The sequence below is a fragment of the Sceloporus occidentalis genome, unplaced genomic scaffold (genome assembly GCF_023333645.1).
Source record: "Sceloporus occidentalis isolate IW3139 unplaced genomic scaffold, rSceOcc1.0.p SCAF_7, whole genome shotgun sequence".
NCBI lineage: Eukaryota > Metazoa > Chordata > Lepidosauria > Squamata > Phrynosomatidae > Sceloporus > Sceloporus occidentalis.
This window is the reverse complement of record NW_028316987.1, coordinates 17,745,314-17,766,651: the sequence shown is the minus strand read 5'-3', so window position 1 is coordinate 17,766,651 and position 21,338 is coordinate 17,745,314. Positions and strand designations below refer to the sequence as shown.

The 21,338-nt window shown below is 37.4% G+C and overlaps 1 protein-coding gene across 6 annotated transcripts in view; it reads right to left on the bottom strand.

Moving 5' to 3' along the window:
* TANC2 (tetratricopeptide repeat, ankyrin repeat and coiled-coil containing 2) overlaps positions 1 to 21,338 on the bottom strand; it is a 248,381-nt gene that overhangs the window by 70,141 nt on the left and 156,902 nt on the right. For all 6 annotated transcript variants that reach the window (XM_089532213.1, XM_089532214.1, XM_089532215.1 and 3 more), the window contains one exon: positions 5,827 to 5,975. In XM_089532213.1, the coding sequence (XP_089388339.1) occupies positions 5,827 to 5,975 (149 nt within the window). The remainder of the gene's footprint in view (positions 1 to 5,826; positions 5,976 to 21,338) is intronic.

Here is a 21,338-nt window from a genome sequence, read left to right as displayed (position 1 = left end):
AGGTGTCACCAATATGCACTTTACTCTTCATTTCTATCTAGTCAGCCCAGAGAAGAGGTGATTGACTTAGATAAAGGTGAAGAAATTAATTAAAACAAATTAGACATCTTTGGATAGGAAAACCAAATACTATGAACTGAGGGTGGAAACCATCCTAGATGGAGCTACACTCCTTCAGAGGAACAAATACATAGTTTGGGAACTCTCCTTTTTGCCCAGAAGCATAGAAGGCAGCTGTTGCCAGGAACATGGGGCTCTGTGGGTTGTCAGTGGGCTCTAGATTACAAATGTGGACCAAGGATCCATATGAGACCTAAGACTGCACTTTCCCCACTCCTACTCTAGTGACATGCAGTCTGTTTTTACTCTATGTGACACTGCGTTTACGTTCAATTCAGAAATGGGATCTGGTACAAAATGTGATCATTTGAGTATCTGTAGGTGCTAGGTAAACATATATATTACACCTGTATTGTACCAATTACACGGAATACTTCCAAGCCAAATTTAAAGTGTTACTGTTGACCTCCAAATGAATATCTGAGTCTAGGGCTGCTGCTACACTGCAGAATTAATGCACTTTGATACTATATTAGCTGTCATTGCTCAAGATTGTGAAATTCTGAGACTTGCAGTTTGTTGTACACCAAAGTGGTCTGACAGAGAAAGCTAAAAATCTCACAAAACTACAAATCCCAGTATTCCATAGCATTGAACCATGGCAGCTAAAGTGATGTCAGACTGTAGTGTACCGACAGCCTAGGTTACACACACATACACACACCACTCTTCAGCCAAAAGGCTATCAGAGTGGCTTACAGTTTGTGAATTAGACATTTCCCTTCTCTCAGGAAGCATCACCCTTCCCCAAATCAGTTCATCTGCAATTTGTGATTGATACCTGAGACCATACTCGTGTGCCTGCTTATGTAATCAATGAGGCTGGCAAGTATGAGCGACAGGGCTTCTTTTTAGTAGCCCTCCATCTGTGGAACTCTGTTACAGTCAAGACTCACTAGTATAGTGAGTATATATAGTATCAAGCAGTTCCTAGAGACAAAACTGTTTACCTAATGTTCAGTTAGGATTCTGCCAACCACAATACTAATTTTAATTGCTAATTTTGATTTTATAATTATTTTTATTAACTGTTCTTGGTGTTTTATATATTGTGGTTTAACTCTTCTTGAACACAGCTGAGAGAAGTTTTCATTAAAATGTGGTTTAGAAATCCTGTGAATAAATAAATGCAGCCAACCAATGACGTCAAAGAGGCTTTCTTTATTTAATGGGATTTGTAAGTTAAGTATGGATTAATAACTTGGTTCTCAACCAAATACCAGATATTATGATTAACAGGAAAATTGCTGGCATTCCAAATAACTTCCCACACTATGACTCATCATGCTCAAACATTAATCCCAGGACAGTTTTGCTACTGAAATATGTGCAGTGGCAACAAACTGCTATGAGTAGAGACATTTGGGGAGGAGTGAAAGAAAGGGGTAACAGATGCTATTAATATAAAAGCCTCCTGCCAGCTGATTCAGAGCACCATCATACATGGAAAAGTGGCATTTTTCTCCTACAGACTGTTAACTTACTGCATCAAAGGGATGGATTGTGAAATTGAAAAAAAATCTATCCTTCTCACTGCCCTAGTCAACAACCCCAAAGTGGAGCAGGCATCAGGCTTAAGTTCAGGTAAACATACACACTTTATCTTGTAATAATTGAATAAAGATTTCTTCTAACTCTCAAATATCATCATCAGTCCCATAAGTGCAGGTGAACCCAACGGCTTGAATTTCAGGAAGGCAGGGAAGTCACCTCTGATTTGAGTCAGAACTTAAGAAAGCTGTCCAAGGTGCTGAACCAGATCCCAAAATAAGATCAAACTAAAGTTTGATAGAAGTTCAAACTAAAACCCAGAGTTGATTCATTGTCCCGTGCACTGAAGCTACTAGTCTCTACTGCAGTAATTGCATTCAGTTAGACAACAAGGAGAGAAACAAACAATTTTGTCTTAACTACAATAGCTTTTTAAATGTATTATGAAGACAGTCTCCTTTTTAAATTTAATTACATTCAAAAGGGATCTAGTTATATACGATAATGTTTCAGTACAAGAAAAGCAGGTAAATAAAAACAGGAAAGAAGGAAGAATAACCACATTAGTCATAGGTTTCTATAAAAAGCTGACCAAATATTCAAATACTTCAATTTGTAAATATTGTCTATACATCAAACTTTCAAATGTTGCAAGCTCTGATAGATCTTCTATCCACTGGTTCACAGGTGGAGAAAAATTATCTTTTCATAACAGAATATTAATCTTTTAGCAGTCATCAGGGTGTGAATAAATTACTTCCATTCGCCATTTGTTAATTTCCAAGAAAGAGGTACTGGTAAATAATTCAAAAGAACATGTGTATCCTTGAAGATCAACAAACTTTCCAAAACCAAATTTACTCATGTGATTACTTCCTTCCAAAATGTAGATACAATATGACGAGTCCAAAACATAAGCACGAAGGAAGCATTACCAATATTATATCTCTAACAATTTGCTGATTAAGAAAGCCCCTTCTTAACAGATGTCATGATAACAAACATACCTAAAATAGCAATTTCTGCTATATAAGACATAGTCGAAGATTTACAGCCATACTAGTTATAGAAGTTAAAACCAATGGCCATCGATTACTCAAAATTGGATATTCCAATTCTCTATTCCATTCTTGCTATAAACCTCACATCGTATTTATAATTAACAGAAATTTATATACTCTATATGAATTTTTGGCTTGGATTCTAGTCTCTAATATTATGGGAACCTCAGGTACACATAAAGATGCAAGGTCTGATCTAGATTATATCAAATGTTTCAGTCGTAAATATTGCCACTTAGCTGATAGAAGTACAGTCAACCCTCTGTTTCAATGGGGGATCCATTCCAGACACCCACTCACCCCATGAAAATAGAGTCTCATATGTATTCAAGCCCATAGGCTTGAATGGGGTGCACCCCTGCGAGTGCGCGGGGGCGTGCCCATTGATGATAATGGAGCTCGTCCCTCTGCGCATATTCAAGAATGCAGATCCCAAGTCAGTGAGAAAGAAGGGGTGACTGTAGTTTAAACTGCTCCTGCAAAATTGAAAAAGGCAAAACTCATCATTAGCACCAAATACTTGATTTAAGGTAACAATCCTATTAAGAGCCCATACCTTCTATAAAAATGGTTCATTACCCATTTTCAAATCTAAATTGCTCCATAAAGTTAATATGGCATGAGTGTACTGTATAGGTTAAATTGTAATTGACAAGACAATATTTGCCACACAGGCTCTACTGCTGAAATGGTTGGCAAAACACTGCTCCCTCTTTTTAAAAATAAAATAAAATAAAATAAAATGGGTACCAAGTACTGCCCCCTTGAATAGAGGTTCTGACCATGGTGGATTACTAAAAAACAACATCATCCACACACACATACACAACTCATCAACTTAAGGTATTACGCAAGTTAGTTTGCAGCTATTCTCAGTAGAAAAACCAGCAGTAATATTGTAATTCTATCAACCAAAACTGGGTACATTTGATTTCTTTCAAGAACTGTAGTTTTCTGCTATCTTGCTTTGCAGTTTTTTAAAAAAAAATAAAACTGTAACAATTCTACAGTTCTTGTTTGTATAGATACAGCTGAACAAGTGTGGACAGCACACGAATGATATGAAGAACACGCCTAAATGTTTGCATCCTCAATTGACAAAAAGTCTTTCTCGGTGCTACATAAGTAAACATTTACATCTCTACAAAACTAGAGAATGGCGAGAAAGGAAACTGAAAGCAGCAAAGTTGCACCAACGGTGACTTAAGTCAATGGTCTTCAGTGGAAAGAAAACACAAGTGCAACACTGTATGTTGTTATCACAGTTCTCTAAATCAGGGCCATTGTTACAAAACATCTGGGGCAAGTTATTATTTTCATTCACTGACTCAGAACAAGGACTCCTAACAGTATCACTCAATTTACATATGCCACAGTACAGCTTAATGAACAACCTTCAACAAAAGTACTACGCACAAGCAGCTTTTTGCAGATATTTGTATTTATTTAAATAAATGTAAAATCTTCAAAGCCCAGAAACTTGTTCATGGGACTATTAGCTCTAAGATATAAATCTACTGCAGTGCAACTGAAAATATAACCTCTTCAGTTTATCTTCTGCAGGCATCTTTCTTTCTTGTAGAAAAGAGAGAATATATATGAATAGAAGCTGCTTGCTGCTTTGATGTATTCAATTAAAAGCACATTAAAAACAAACCAAAAATATTCATACATATCTTCAACTTCAAAGCCACCATATCATACCTCTTCCCCAGCCTGTGTAACCCTCACTTCAAAACCACTGAACACAAAACCACCAGATAGTCAGCACATGTTTCTCACTTACAAAGACGGTCTATCTGAGGCTACAGGGGGGTTCACATGCAGGCTATATCACAGGAGGGGTATGACTATCTGCTGTTACAATGTGTGGAATGTGCAGATTCTACACCTTCAGAAGCATATAACTGCCCCATGACAGTTTTGGAGGCAGCCCTATGTGGCCACATTGAAGCCTATGAAAGATGATGGGGGGAGGACAAGCAAGTTATCTCACATTCAAAGACATTCTGAAAACAATTTTATTCCTTAAAAGAACATTTACACTCATTTTGATATAAAAAGGTTTACAGTAATTAAAACCTCAATTTATTTTACACTAGAGTGCATTAAAATAACAGAATAAAAGCAGGTAAAACATTTATGTAGGCAACAGGGTATGTCATAAAAGCTGAATGAAATAAAAATGTTATAACTGCTCATCTAAAATGCAACAAAGAATGGGCATCTCTTGGGAGGGAGCTCCATAACTAAGAAGACATCACCAGTGGAAAGGTTCTTATCCAAGTCCCTTTGAATTACATTTTTCTTGGCACTGGAACACAGAGCCTCTGGAGATGACTGCAACTGAAGGGGAGGCTCTGGTGGCATAAGGTAAGCATGAGGTCCTGGTCCCAAGTCTTTCAGGATTTTATTACTCTGAACTAGCCTCAAAATCCTGATTTGTTTCTCAGAATGACTTGGAAATTCTTACCTTGCATCGGTTCTGAGAAACAAACTGGAAGATAGTGTAACTGAAGCAAAGGCTGCTGTAACAGGGTAAGAAAAGCAAATGCCAGAGATTATTCTAAATGTAGGATTTTGTATCAAATGTGGCTAGATGCAACCCACCTAGAATGGGTCAACAATAATCTAATCTGGGTGTGGCTAAAGTTTATGGAAAACTGGCCAGAACCAGTTTAACCAGGAAGGAGCACGGAAGGGTATAGCTGGTATACCAGTCCAAGCTGCCTCAGGTCCCCCTGTCCCACAACTCAATAGCAATCAATCTATTTTTTTCCTTGATTACATTGGAATGTAATAATGTGACAAAAACCAGAAACATCCCCTCATGTTACTTTATTCAAGGACGATCAGACAATCTCCAGTCCAGCTAGAGTTATGTACTCAGGTCAACCTCTCAGAGGAAAAAAATTAAAGCAATTGTAGCGTCAAGCATTGGTAAGCATGAATTGACAGGGCCACACAAGGTTCCCATCTTTGGTTCCTTTACAAGCTTGATAGAGGAGGAAGTGCCACTCGATGCGTATCACCAACTTTGAACCATTAATTCCTGGTTATTAAAAAGTGGTTTACATGCACTAACTTCAGCAGACATCTCATTTTACAAATCAAACATTTTATCAGGACATCGTGAAATCATCATTCTGCTCACCTGATTGTCCTCCTGTACTTCCATGCTGTACTGATGCCCTGCCTGCACCTCAGTGACTTTCTCTCCCAGGAGGAAGCCCAGACGAGTCATGAGTGTATTTGCTGCCTCATCTACAGATGGAGGGGGGCCCAGCTCCTGTTCAGCTTCACCTACAGAACAAAAGAACATGAGAGCATCAACAAAATTATAGAAGTACAAATCATTCTACATGGTCCCAAGGAATGTCATTATCCAATGTTTCTCAAGTCTTCTCCACTCCACTAAACTCTCTGTTGTTGTTATCATTATTATTATTAACCTTTATTTATAAAGCACTATAAATTTACACAGCACTGTACATAAGTATTATATGTACTATGTATTTTTATTTCTGTAACCCACCTGGATTCCTTGTGATTGGGCAGGCTATAAATTTATTATTATTATTATTATTATTATTATTATTATTATTATTATTATTCCAAGATTCAATTAGGCAATGATGATGAGATACCAAGGATGCAGTATGTTTTCATTTTCTTTCAAGGGTTGTTTACTTCTGAATAAATGCAACTGTAAGACTGAAACTATTGAGCAACCAATCATAATTTAAGGGCCAAACACATGAATTTATAAAGAACAATTTTAGATTCATAAAAACTTATTTTTGGATCAATAACAAATATTTGACTACACAAAATTACTCACATATACACAGCAAAAATGAGTCCCTGAACTCCACCCACAATGACCCCTTTGGTAAAGCTTTCAGCATTATAAATTTTGAGAATAAGTTGATAAATCCTAAAATACAAAGTTTACTCATGACAGTAGGTTCTTGATTATATCAATAAAGCACTATTTTATTTACTAATCTAAATATTTTCATCTCATCTTTCAGCCTGAATGCTCATGAGAGTTGGTCCATGACTGCATTAATAAATGCTCTTGATTTTTTATTTACTTATCTAAATATTTCAATTCACTTCAGGTCAGAGACCTCTGAAGCCACCTCAAAGCCATTTAAAAACAACATGCAAAATACAATTTATGATTTTTAACAGAAGAATGCCATGTTTGGGGAGAAGTTTATTATTGTTCTGTGCCTTCAAGTCATATCTGACATATGACAACTCTAAAGTGACACTATCTCAGGTTTTTCTGGAGCTGACAGTATGTGACATGCCCAAGATCACCTAGTAGATTTCCATGACCAACCCAGGAATCTAACCCTAATCACCACAGCTGTAGTCCAATGCTCAAACCACTACGCCATACATCACAGATTTGTTAACTATATTCATCCAACCATTTTAAATTATGGCCTTCAAATTGAATCGGGTAGAGCTTCATGATTAATCCTGTCAAAGTAATATTCCACTATGTAGTAACACAAGCAAATCGAACATAACTCAGCTCCTTCCACACAGACTTTTTTTTTCATCCTTTGACTTATTCTAGGTGATCTTAATACAGACAGCAACCAATTCTTTTTATCTTCCTTGGTTTAACATAGCCATATCAAACAAGCAGGTAAATACTCATAGAAATGGCAGGCAATATCCCCCCCTCCACCCCACCTAAGTGAAACACATTTTCTCAACATCAGCAGTGGGCAGTTAATATTTCTCTATAGAAAAGTTCAGAGATCAAAAACGTTGAGCAAGATGTCCAACCTGATCTTGTGTAGACACGGCTGATTCCTATGTGTAGCGCTGGATGTTGCTGGAACAAACCCTGACATTTGGTGTGGATTGCGTGGCCCGATGAGCTACATAAACTTTGGCAATCACTCAAATAAGTGCTAAGCAAACATAGCCTTTGCCTCTCAATCATAGTTTGGCAGGGAAGTTCATAAAGAAGAAGTCAAACAACTCAGAGTATAAGCAACTAGCCACTGGACTCATGCAGCTGTTTTTAAAAATGCTTTCTGGTGCAACTGCTATATTGTTCCACTAAGCATAAAGAGTATAAATGCAGTGGTTTGTCTTTAATGGTTCAAGAAAACAACAAAGAGTTTTTCACACCGTAATAATATTTTTGAAAGATGCAAGTCCATAGAAGAAGCCAATTTCATTGTGTAGCTAATTTCACACATAAAAATAAAATCAAGAGAAGACCTGTCAGTATTTAAGTGCCTATTTTATAAGCAGCCTTAGCAGGATGAAATTACAACATATTCAGATTATTTATTTATTTATTTATTTACTGTATTCATAACCCATTCTTCACCCAGAAAGGCTCTCAGAGCAGCTTACAGATAGTTAACTAGACATTTCCCTGCCCTCAGACTTATAATCTAAAAAGACATGACACAAAAGGAAAAGGGAATGGTAGTGGGAAGGGGAAGTCCAGCAGTTCTTCTCTCCCTCCGCGGCCTGGACCGTGCCAGATGGGCTACAGGGAGGACTCTTCTTATTTTAGTCCAGAGCTGATGGAGCTGGCTGGCCTTTCTCTCCCTCTGAGGCTGGATAATATCAGATGGCAAAGAGGGAGGGCTCATCTTCTTACTTTAGGACAGCTTGATGAAGCTGGATGGCCTTTCTCTCCCTCTGAGACTGGATGATATCAGATGGCATGGAGGGAGGGCTCATTTCTATCAATCTGTTCCTCTGTTCTTCCTTTTAAAATCTAAAACATCTCATTTTTTCAATTATATAAGAAGAGTAAACATAACCAAATGCCCATGAAACTTGCTAAGCTAAAACACATTTTCTAAAATCCAGTATATCTTTACAAATAACGTCACAATGATTTTTTTATTAATTTTTATAGATTTTACAACAACACACAATGAGATAAGACATAGATACAACTACAAACATACCCTCAAAAACATGTAGACAAACACATATAGTAACATAAACATATACAAATTCTGAATTTTGATATTTCACAAGGCTACATTATAACATATAATGTCTTGTTGATTATTATTATTGTTGTTGTTGTTGTTGATTGATTTCCATCTTCCATCACAATGATAATTTGTATTTGACATTGCCAATTGGGCAAATTATTCTTAGACATTAGAAATTTTTAGACACATAGAAATTCCCTCATGACTGCTAAAAATGCTTTCCCCCCATCAGACACATGAAGTGATAGAGAGATAGCATCTATTGAAAGAATACTCAGAAAGCCACATAGCCATGCTATACATTTCTAACAGCGGGTACAGACTCAACATAGGGGTCAGGCAGAGAGGCAAGGAAGAGTAGCCTGACACTGCTTCTTATGAGTGGGATGAGTCCCCGCTGACCGCACTGTCCACTCCCAAGGCAACCAGAGTACATATGGTTTGACTGCATGGCGCAGCAACAAGTCATGCTGCTGGGAACATTTTTTAATTTCTCTCCCACACCTGTGCACTGTTGCAGGAACAAACTGCCGGCAAATGCCATCCCATTGGCTGGCCAACCATTTCGACCTCCACACCGTTGCTTGTGCTGTCCTCCACCAGGACAAGGCATCAGGAGCACAGCTGTGCCCATGAAGATGCTAGCAAGGTACAATCATGCCCCCCTTCACCCCATGCCCTCACTTGGACTGTCTGGTTTGTGCATGTTGTATTGACATTCATCAGAGGTGTCACACTTTTGCATCTTTCCATTGCTGCCCCTACTGCTTGGGGACAGCAGCTCTATCCTTTTTAAATGTGCACCTGAATCAGTGTGTTTATATGCAGGGGGTTAGGTTAGATCATTCCTTTAGAACCGCTCTTGCGTTGGCGAGTTTATATGCAGGGTGGAAGTTCACAGGAAATAATGGAAAAGTTCAGTTTCTTTTCAGTCCAGCTTTCCTCCCCTTAGAGAGGCTGTAGCATGGTTTCCAGCCACTTTGGGGGTGTGCATCATCTAAACACCCCCCCAGCAGCCTGAAACCACCTCTTTTGGCCCATCTATTTGAAGCCATATGCTCCCTATTTGTTGCTATACAAAAAGGCAAAGCAGACCAAGTCATCTCAACTGAAAATGTCAATCTGTGTTAGAGATAAAAATCTCTGGTTACCTGGAAAGGGGTTTCACATTTTCAGTGAGGTTTCTATCACAGCAGTTGCCCAAAACACGCTGCAGAAATAATCCAGTTTTAGACTGCTTTAACTGTCCTGGATCCATGCTATGGAATCCAGGGAATTGCAGTTTGTTGTGCCACCAGAGCTCTCTGACAGAGAAGGCTAAAGGTCTCACAAAACTACAGTTCATAAAATTCCCTAGCATTGAACCAGGGCAATTAAAGCAGTCTCAAACTGGATTGTTTCTGCAGTGCATTGTGGACCAGTGACTCCATTGGTGGGACTCCAGATGAGATGTCTGCAATATTGGTTTATTTGAATGTTTATATGATTATGTTCATTCAAATGTGTAAGTCTACATATTCATTTTTGTTTCCTGTCTGTAAATAAATAAAATTTGTCAAGATGATAAAATAAAAGCTGGCATACAATTACGATCAATGATGATGGTGTTTATATAAGTTCATCTCACCATTTGTTTCATAGCTTGAAAGTGTTATTTAGAAAAGGATTTTATATTAGATCTAAGTCTCTGCACTTACATCATAAGGCTTAGTGTCACCTGCTGTACTAGGCTACCGAGGGGTGGCTTGCCCCTACCTCCCCTCCCCTTCTGGCCAAATATGCAATGGGCGGTCAAGCAGCAGCAGATTCTTTTGCTTCCCAAACTAGCTTGCTCATCCACCTGCTTGCCCAGGACTGCCAGGCAAATGAGCAAGGAGTGTGATTAGCCCTTCATCATTGCCGCTCCAGCTCCCTCCTTGGGGAGAGAGAACAGGTAAAGCCACTAGGGCTGGTAAAGCCACTAGGGGTGCACTTACCACCACCTCTGCTGCCACCTTGGCTCCCTCCTTGGGGAGAGAGCTGGAGCAGCAGAGAAGCCATGAGGGGTGTGCCTGCCCCTGTGCCATCTTAGTTCCCTCCTCAGGGAAAGAGTTGAGGCTGCAGCGAAATCATGAGGGGTGTGCTAATCCATTCCCCACATTCTTTTGCTTGCCCTCTCCCTTCCCTGCCCACCTACCACCCACTCAGATCACAAAAGGGCTGCCAGATGGTAGCAGCCTACCCTGCACTCCCATTGCCTCACTCATTTTCTAGGAGATGTGGCTGGGCAAGTGAGGCAGCAGGAAGGGTTGGAAGAGGCACACACTACTTCTCCTCCTCTGATGCCTTGGCTTCCTCCTTGCAGAGAGAGTCAGGGCAGTGGAGAAGAAGGGGCAGGCACAATATTCTGCAAAGGGAGGAGGCCCCAATCTGGTGTTACCTCTCTTCTGGGGTGTCACCTAGTATGCTCTGTACTCCCCACACCTGCCTAGTGTCACCACCCTAGTCATATGAATCTACTGCTATTGGCACATGCCTGTAATTTGAATCATAACATAATAAATGATGTTAAGGAGCCTTCTAACTGGGTCAGTGAATTCAGTGAAAGCTGAATTCATTTACATCTATGTATTTCTCTGCAACAGAATTTCATTTGTTTGCCATGAGGACAGAAAAGATTAATACAGGAAACTGGACAAAATAAATTGATTTGCTTTGGGCCTTTGTCTTGTTTTCAAATAATTTTTTTAAAAATAAAAATTATACACAACATTTTCCATTATTCTGATACAGTGCACCCGCATTATATGCAGCTTTCAGCATACCCTGAAAGCCGCGCAGGAAGGGGTGGGACGTTAAATGGGGCTCGAGCATAGGGGTTTTTGTTGTACACGGGAGAGTCCTGAACGGATCCCCTGCATAAAAAAAGGGTGCACTGTATAATGTTTCTATTCAAAACTGAAGTAATTGTGCCTGCCCCTGTTTTCAAAAAGTTTATAAAAGGAACTACCCAAACCATCTGTGCCCAGGACTTTATTATTTGGCAGTGTTTTAATAACACGTACATTTTTAGCCAAGAAATTCTTATGTGCATGTGAAAATGTTACAGTTACAAAATAGATAATCAATTACATTGGAATTAAATAGGTTATTGAATGTATGTAGTTTTTTAAATATTAGTAGTTAATTCTTTGATGATTCTAATATTAAAAATCTGATGCCCTTTGGAGTCTTTGATCGATAAGATTTTGTCTTAAATAGTTTTTTTAACCAGATTTAAGTTCTTGTTAAATTCAATCTATTTTTAAAAATAGTGTTTTAGAAATTTTGATGATTTTTAACAACTTCAATTATTATTTTGAGAGTGCGATCCAACAGTGTTTTAGTTTTACTATTTCTTGATAAATTTCTTCTAAAATTTCTGACTTGGTCCCTTGCAGGGATCTTTTTAGTGCCTCTCATAATATTTGAATATATTGAAGGGGGGCCTTGAGTTATCTTTGCTATAGTTTCTAAAGAGCCGGGAATAAATATATAGTGTCTGCATTCATAACAAAGTCTAAATTATTTTTGATATCAAAATATAACAGGCTGTATATACTTGTGTGTAAGTCAAAAAAAATGACCCTAAAAACTGGGTTAACATTTACATGGGTCAGTGCTGTTAAGCTTGGCAATCTTTCTGTAGAGAGGATTATAGAGTAAGCCCCTATCAAAAATGGTCACCTCAGTCTCTCTGCAGGGAGGCTTATACAGTAAACCCCTACTAAAAATGGCTGCTGCTCTGCTCCATCTCAAGTGTCCCCCCCCCCCCCCCCATTGCTGCTGAAAGCTGCTTTGGCCAAAATAGAAGGTGGAAAAGGGTTCCTTTGTTTCTCTGGTTTGTGCCAGGGAGGAGTATTGGTATGGGACCACTGCTTCCTGTCAAAAGAAGCTTCGTGGCTCTACTTCTTGTCATGCTGGGTCCCTAATAGAGACAGGTTGCTTTATTTGCTCTTCTCTCTCCCCCCCTTTTTTTCAGGCCATATTTTTGTTCTTTCTACTGATATATATTCTTTGTACTATCTGTATTTATATATGTAGGTATTTTAGATGTAGATTCCCAGTTGGCATGTCCTGCATTTTATTACCCTACTTGTGCTGGAGAAGAGTGCTGAGGATACTGTGGACAACCAAAAAAGACAAACAGGTCCTAGAACAAATTAAGCCTGAACTCTCCATGGAAGCCAAGATGATGAAACTGAGGCTGTCATACTTTGGGCATATCATGAGAAGGCATAACTCATTAGAAAACACAATAATCCTAGGAAAGGTGGAAGACAGTAGAGAGAGAGGAAGACTGCACACCAGATGACTAGACTCAATTACGGAAGTCATGGGTCTGAATCTGTAGGACCTACTGTTTATACTTGACTATAAGTCGACCTCATGTATAATTCGAGGGCAAAATCTGGGGCCAAAATTATGGATTTTGCTATGACTCATGGATAAGTCGAAGATAAAACTTAGGCCATATAGCAAAGGATCTAAAGAATGAAGCAAGGTAAAACAATGTCAAAGAACTTACAAAATTCCAGCAAATATAACTCTTTCTGCTCACTCTTAAGGCTGGATGGATGAGAGAGTAGAGGGGGTCAGTGATTCCAGGACAGATTGTACTCTTGCTTTTCACCAGGGGATGGTTCCTTCTTTTAAATAAGAGTTAAGATACAGTATTTACATTGACCCGTGGATAAATTGACTCCAATTTTGGGGGTCAGTTTTTGACCTTTTCTAGACTTATACATGAGTATATACAGTAAGCAGAGAGGATGGGAGGCTTGGAGATGTCTCATCCACAGGGTCACCATGAGTTGGGGCAACTTGAGGGCAGTTAAAAACAAAACAAGGCATTTTATGATCAGCAATGCCATTTACAACCTCCCCATTGTAACCACCCATATAAACAAATCATCTCCTTCTCTTCAGCTCTTAAATAATATTCCTTCTTAGCGTTTTTAAAAGAAGAGGTTTGTTTGTCACAGACCCATACATTTTACCCTCAACTTATCCAAGGGTTATAGCAAAATCCATAATTTTGGCCCAAAACTTGCCCTGAGCATATACGATATACTAAGTCCCATATCTACTTGAATAACAGAAGTAATTTTTCCCATTTCCATGCTGATGTACTGTATTCAAATATTAGATAATTCAATTATAACTGACTCTATTCACACATAATTTAAAAAGTCTCAATTGGATCTTTCTAAATTAGAAGCAGCTGCATTTAAATCTCCCCCAATAATAACTTTTCCTTCTTTGAAATTATTAATCAGTTGTAAAGTACCCCAGAGGAAACCTTCCAGTTTGGCATTAGGAAAATATATAGATCCCAGTGTGACCTTAGCTTGGTTGATGAAGCCCTTAATAAAAACATAATGGCATTTGGGTTCTATAAGAGTCTCTATAGTAAAAAATGAGAGGTTTGGGGCTGTTGCTATTATGTTAAGTCCAGCAGTTGAACAAGTTCACAAATTCAGGCTTCAACAGTAAAACTCAGCAAACCTTTATTCAATAACTATGGGTCCACACCAGAGATGTTCACTGTCAGAACTCAGCAACAAGCGTTAGTAATGCCCAGTTAAACCATACATAATTTCAAATTGTCAGTGGAGTAATTACTCATTTGTTACAAACTCAAAACAACTTTGGTTCTTTCATTTCCCATATTGCTCCCTCCTTGTTCCTTCAGCAAGTTTCTTCTCAGAAAAATGATCTTGGATAGGTCCAGGTCTGCCTCCCCAACCTGGTTCTCATACCATCTGTGGTCTAATAATAATATATGATTATAATAATAATAATCCTTATAATCATTACTTCACTGCATATCTCATCACAGTACCTCAGTATAAAAACTCCCATTATCTTGGCTTTGCACTAAAATCACAGTAGGCAAGATGTAGGATCCAGTGCCTTACATACTGGTACCATGCCCCACCCCAGTTTTAGACGATCCTACAGTTTCAAAACCTAACCGTAGATCAATATTTCACATTAGTAATTTAAAGTCCCCCTTGTGGTGGGTTTCCTGTAGGATAGCTAAATTTGAGGTTTCTTATTTAAAACCTGATCTTTACCTCTTATTGGGAAGAGGTGGTGAAAGGGAAAAAATTACAGAGGTGAACAGTGACAAAGAATATTGGTTTCTAGCATCTTGTCTTCACAACTACTATTTGCTAACAAAAATAAAGCTTATTAGTGAGTACCACAGGAATTTATAGTCTTGAGAAGGGCTATGTTATTATATGCTTCACTGACTGCAAAACAATATTAGTTGCATTTTTAGATATAATGGTGAAGACATTAAGGCATGAAAGAAAGCAGGAGCAGGAGCACAGCTCCAACCTGCCAGCCAAGTTCAGGCAAAGCTCACAGAGCTTTAGCAGGGTTCCAAATGCTTCTCCCCCATCGCCACATGCTTTAATGCTTCATACTCACCATGTCTCTCTCTCTCTCTCTCTGTGTGTGTGTGTGTGTGTGTGTGTGTGTGTGTAATAAGATATAATAATTATACCACACAGATGGTAATTACACAGCTACTTACATCAATCAGTAACAAATAACATTAATGTATAATACTTCCTTCCTTTGAAGATCTGGAGGGAACTAAGTCCATCAGTCCTTCACTTCCTTTTCACTTCTTCTCATTCCTCTACCTCTGTATAAATTTTCTCATCCACCCTATTATACTTCTTTCAATTAGTATTATAGTCATTTCCAATTAATGTAAACATTTCCCATTTACGAATCTAGATTTAACATCAGTAGTCATTATTTTATAGCAAACTATCATCTTATAATACGAACAATGCATAAATCATAATTAACATTTAACCACTGAATCCTAACGTCCTCATCTCACAATCAAGCAGACTATTAGTGGTTTCCACTCTTCCACAAAACCTGAAATATTACCCTGTTTTAGTAGGCATATCAATTTATCCAACTTGTATAACTTGTATAACTCTCCAAACTTGTATAATAATCTCCCAACTTGTGTAACTTGAGAAGCCAATCATCCTCTGAGGGAATATCATTATCCTTCCACTTTTGTACAAACATTAGCCTTGATCCCAACACCACATATAGTATCATTTTTCCATTTTTCAATCCAAAATACAGTGGGATCTTGATATCCGCGGGTTTGTCATCCAGAGATTTAAACATTCGCGGACAGCAAGCCCTGTTGAATTCAATGGGTGGGTGTGTTGTGTTCACAATTAAGCACAATGGGACTTGAGGTCCAGCGGGGGGTTTTATCCACGGGGTGTGTGTGTTCAGAACAGATCCTCCACAGATACGAAGGGTGGACTGTAATCTCTTATCATATTCAACAGATAACATTCAGGTTTTAATTACAATTTGACCTTCAAGATATCTGACATTACTTTATTTACTTTTACCCAAAACATCCAACCTTTTTACATGACCACCAAACATGCAAAAATGACCCGGTCTCTGTAAAACACTTCTAGCATTTATTAGAATGGCCTTTGTACATCTTAAGAAAATCTCCTCACTATGGTTCTAAAGGCCACTGGTTCTCTTTGTCTTTCTTGAGCACCAATATTTTGGCTGAAGACCCCCTGCCACCCCCTCCCCTTTCCTCATTACCCCCTTGCTGCCCCCTTTTCACTCACCAGGGGGCAGTACAGCCCACTTTGGGAATCACTGCTCTAGTAGAAGAATATTTAACCATTATATATTTTGATTTTAAATTTGTTTTAAATTCATAGATTATCAATTGTTTTCTTTTGATGCATTCTTTCACAAGGTACTTTGGTAAATAAGAGTAGAATTTTGATCAACTTATAGAAAACAATGAACGGAGGGATTTTATACATAGTTGAATGACTTTATAACTACTATCAGGATATCATTCTGATATGGTATTATTCCAAACTGATATCAAGCATGGCACTAAACAAGGTGCCTTTTTATCTAAGTTTTCCTCTTTTACCTTAACCCTTACAAATATTATTATAAGCACTCAAACTATCAAAGGAATTTAAATTAAAACCTCTTTAGAGATAATAGATTGTAATGCCCTCATAGTCAAAAACATATTTTAAAAAAGCTTTACAATGGATTACTGAATTATTAAATGTAGCAGGATACATGATTCATTTTAAAAGAAGAATGGAATACATTAGGTATTTAAAAAAAATCAATCTGATACAAAACATTACCAGAATACTTATCTACTTAAAAAGCAATGAAACATCAACTCCAAATCCCTAAAACTAATAAAGAAATTAAATTACAAATCTCTAATCAAACAAATAAAAATGAAATTTAAAATGTGGATTAAATTAAAATTATCATGACTAAGGCAAGTGTTTGGCTTATCTGGCCAAGTATTAAAAAATACGTATTACTAGATTTTATATTTTATCCTAAATTCTACATACGTCTTTGCCATGCTCTAAGAAATTTGGGGGGGGGGGGGGGACCCTGATAATTGATTTTATACCTGAAATAAAGAAGCCAAGAGATAACATATATTTCCTATTCAGAAAAACAAACACAAAAGATTAGTCATTTGCAGTGTATAATAGTACTTTAAAGCCTATCAGCTGAAACAGTTTCATGTATAAATATCTAAAATGATGTGGGTGGGTGGGGGGACTGGATTTGCATAGAACATTTGGAGGATAAAGTAATGCAGTAATGGTTTTTCCATGTTTAATATCAAACAATTTGCCAATGTTAATCCAAAATATTAAATAAGACTAAAAGATTGAAAGTTTTATATAATGTACAGGTGGGAAACCTGTGTTTGGCCAGATGCTGGACTACAACTCCCATTATTCTTCATCACTGACTAATCTGTTTAGGGCTGGGTAATCCCTATAACTAGCATTTGGTTATAGGGTGCCAAACACCAAGAGCTATAAAAATGAGAATATCGGACCTAAGAGTTGCATTAGAGCAGGAGGTACTGATTCTTCTTTCAATGAACATTTTGTTCATGCTGATCTCTATCATGATTCTTTTTAATTCTGTCTAGACAGTCCAGGTGAGAGCACATGAAGACATCTCTGAATTATTGCTTCAACATGAGTGTTTTCAGATTTTCAGACTTAATATGGATGTCCTCTATGGTCTAAATTACAGGCTTGACTTCTCTTACCAAAACTTCGATATTTGTTCTCTTTAAATGGGGCTCTCTTGCTCAGATAAGATGACTTATAGTACTGAAATGTGTTAAGAAGAGCTTTTGTGCTGAAATTTTTCTCACTGCTCCATTAAGAAGACTTGTTACTTTGAAATTATTTGGGCTGGTGACTACTGAAGTTACTTACAATTTACTGACATTTGAGCAATTTTTAAAAGCTCTTTATGAATTACAGAGTTGATTCTTTTTTAAATTTAAGGCAACTATATGTTCATTGTGGAGAACTCACACAATAGATATTGATTAACTTATATTATACGATATCAAACGATGTACAACAAATTTTGGAGTATGTTGTTGTATGTTTGATATTGAACAGTAAATATTAGCAATACTATTTTTTATCCATCATATGTTTATACCTGTTACTTTTACAAGAATATACATGGAAACTGATATGCAAATGGTATGCAGCCACAAAAAATTCAACTATGTGTATAGTACTTTAGATCAGTGTGTTGGTCTGTCAAACACAAAAGACTTGTCTGTAAAACAAAAACACAGCAAAAAAGCTGTGACCACATTTGCCTTCAGTAGTTCTGCCTTTGAAAATAAGGTAAAATAAAAGTTTTCATCCCTAAAATAAAATAAAAAATCAATTGTGCAAAAACACTGACATTTTGTACAAAAAAGTTTTTGCTGATGTCTTTAAAAAGATAAAATCATTTTATAATGTGTGAAAACATTGAAGAAAAAATTGAAATTCTGTGTTCTTGCATGTTGGAACAAAATACTCAAATATGTACATCTAGTAAAATCTTGAGGAGACAGCATTTCTCAAAGTTCAAGGTATCTTTTTAGGGGCAAAACAGACTGCCCCAAAGGGAGGTGGCTTCCTGCCGCCCCTGACAAAGCCGGATTGGGGTCGCAGCAACCTCATGCCCCAGCCCTAGTCCTCCTTTTTGCAAGCCAGGGATGGAAACTGGCGTTATGGCATTCTGGCGGCATGTGGTTATAAACACCACTGGCATGCCAGGAAGGTAGTTCCATGTGCGGGCAACCAGGCAGCTGGAAGCCAGCTTCCAAGTGGCTTCAGAGCAAGTGGGGTCAAAATGACACAAAGGGGAGATGTGTTTCACCCCCTATTTTAGGTGGATTTTTTCTTATAAAAAAGGAGCTAAAAAGTAATGGGAAAATAATGAATGATATAATAATAAGGAATGCTAAGCAATAAGTACAGGTAAATGTAATCAAGTAATGAGTAATGCCAATAATGCATTTTTCAAAGTCATTTTCCATCCTCTTCTGATTTTGTTTGATGTGTTTGTTCACCATCAGAAGACTGCTGAAAATGTGAAGAAACTGCAAATATTTAGAGAACTATGAAAGGATGTTTAAACCATTATTTACTATGTTTTGCCTTTTGTCTGGTTTTCTGCTGAGATAGCTTATTGGGTTTGCATGTAAACCTAGCTGCTTCCTTCAGATTAAAATACTGTTTTCTGGTATACTATCTGGTGCTTTTGGCTAGGTTAGGACTGCCTTGGAAATAGGAAATCGATGTAATGAAGACAAAGAGAACCCAAGCATTTTGCTGCCTGAGACACAGCAGCAAATGTTGCCTCATACCTCACATCTCCATGTACTGTATATAGTACCCAAAAATTATCAAATCATTTTATCGATTAAGGCAGAAAATACAAGTATCTGTTAATGGTAATAAAAATACAATGACACTTAAAATCAATTGTCAGAGGCAACTGCCTCATTCTGCTTAACAGGAAGGCTGGGGGCCTGACTGAAGTATATAGCATTCCCCCCCAAATCTGATGTTTAAAAATCAGAAAAAGAAAAAAGGAAATTTAGAAAGCGGCACACCGCTCCTCAAAATCACACAAGACTGAGAAGAGATTTCAAACTACAATTTATAGCAACAGCATAGAAAACTACACACTAAAATAATCTCATACAAGAACATCTTTAGACCTTTAAAAGAAGAATTTAGATTGTTCATTTGATAAACTAATTTATTTATACATGTGTACAAATGTACATAATTACTAATTATTTTGAATGAATAACATTTCTAATAGGTCTTTGATTCTCACAACACATTTATGAGGCTGTCTTGAGTATTATTTGATGATCACAGAGTGACTAATTCAAGGCAACATTCTTTACTCATGTCTAGATATGGGTTTTAAACTGTTTGTCCCTAATGACCCCACGAATTTCACAGTTTCCTTAGGCAAGGACTACCCAGAGGTTGTAATACCAGTACCTTCCCAGGTCCAAATTCAAATCAGTTCATCCACTGGATTATGAACTGGTTCAGTGCATAGCCAGAATATTGTTCAATTATACATCATGATTTCTGAAGATGCAAGTCATACATGAAAGCTATGTGCAGCATATTAGGGTGTACATTTGCAATAAAGAAGAAAACATGGCCTAAATAAGTAAATATCCAAAATCTTCTATCCTTTTACAACATAGCTGAAGGGACCAATGGTTAACTTTTCCACATCCCACAATGCTTTTAGATCTGGTATCAGATTTCCCAGATGGAAAGCCGGTGGTTGGGAGGGCACTCTTTGATCCTTGATGTGTGATTTATGTATGTTCTACTAAATTGCAAAAGCATCTATAAGAGAAGACTGTCTAATTTCTGTCCATTCAGTCAAGGGGAAACAGTAAAGAGTTTATAAAGCTTCTAACTCAATAGGAGTGCTTGGAAAAGTAAAAGCCTCCTCTTCAGTTTTGGAGGAAAGGATAAACAGATTCTTTCACTTCCCAGTGGGTTGTAGTCCATACTGGCAAAAGAAGGGAAATTATCTCACAAGCTGTTTCTTTGTGCTTCTTTAAGGAAAATAAGGCCATATGCTTCAGTGTGAATGACACAAATTGTATTTCCTTGCTGCCCATTGAAGCAATCCTCTTTTAAAATGTTTCTTGAAAAAGATTGAAACTATTAAGTTAATACATTTTGCTTATCAATAGCCTTCATCTAATTAATCTGTGGCTTATTTCATATTCAGCTCTATTTAACATGCTGTAAAATAATTTGATTTTTACAGAGACAGGCTTTAACGGAAGGTCAGCAACCATCCAACTTAGGAAGCAGCCGCAGATGTTTGTGTAACTGATGTATAAACAGTGATTACTTTTTATCACAACAAAAGCTTTCTTTTGTTCATGAAAAGCTTGGCCATACAGTTATAGTAGATTGCTATGATTGCTATGCTAAATGAAATTCATGGCTGACAAAGAAATTGAGGATTAACATTCTTCAACGAAAAAATAAACATTAAAACTTTACTTAGATTTTCCTAAAGAGAATCTTGACTAGCATTTTAAGCTATAATTATCACAATTATGAGACAAGCCTTTCAGGGAAGGCACGAACCCCTCCTTTCTTTTAACCACACACATTCATCTAAGGTACTGCTATCAACAACTATTTCATGTACTAGTTTTTCGCATTTTATAAAAGTGTCTATCAGCTACTGTTCAACTGAAATCTCAAACTGGTTT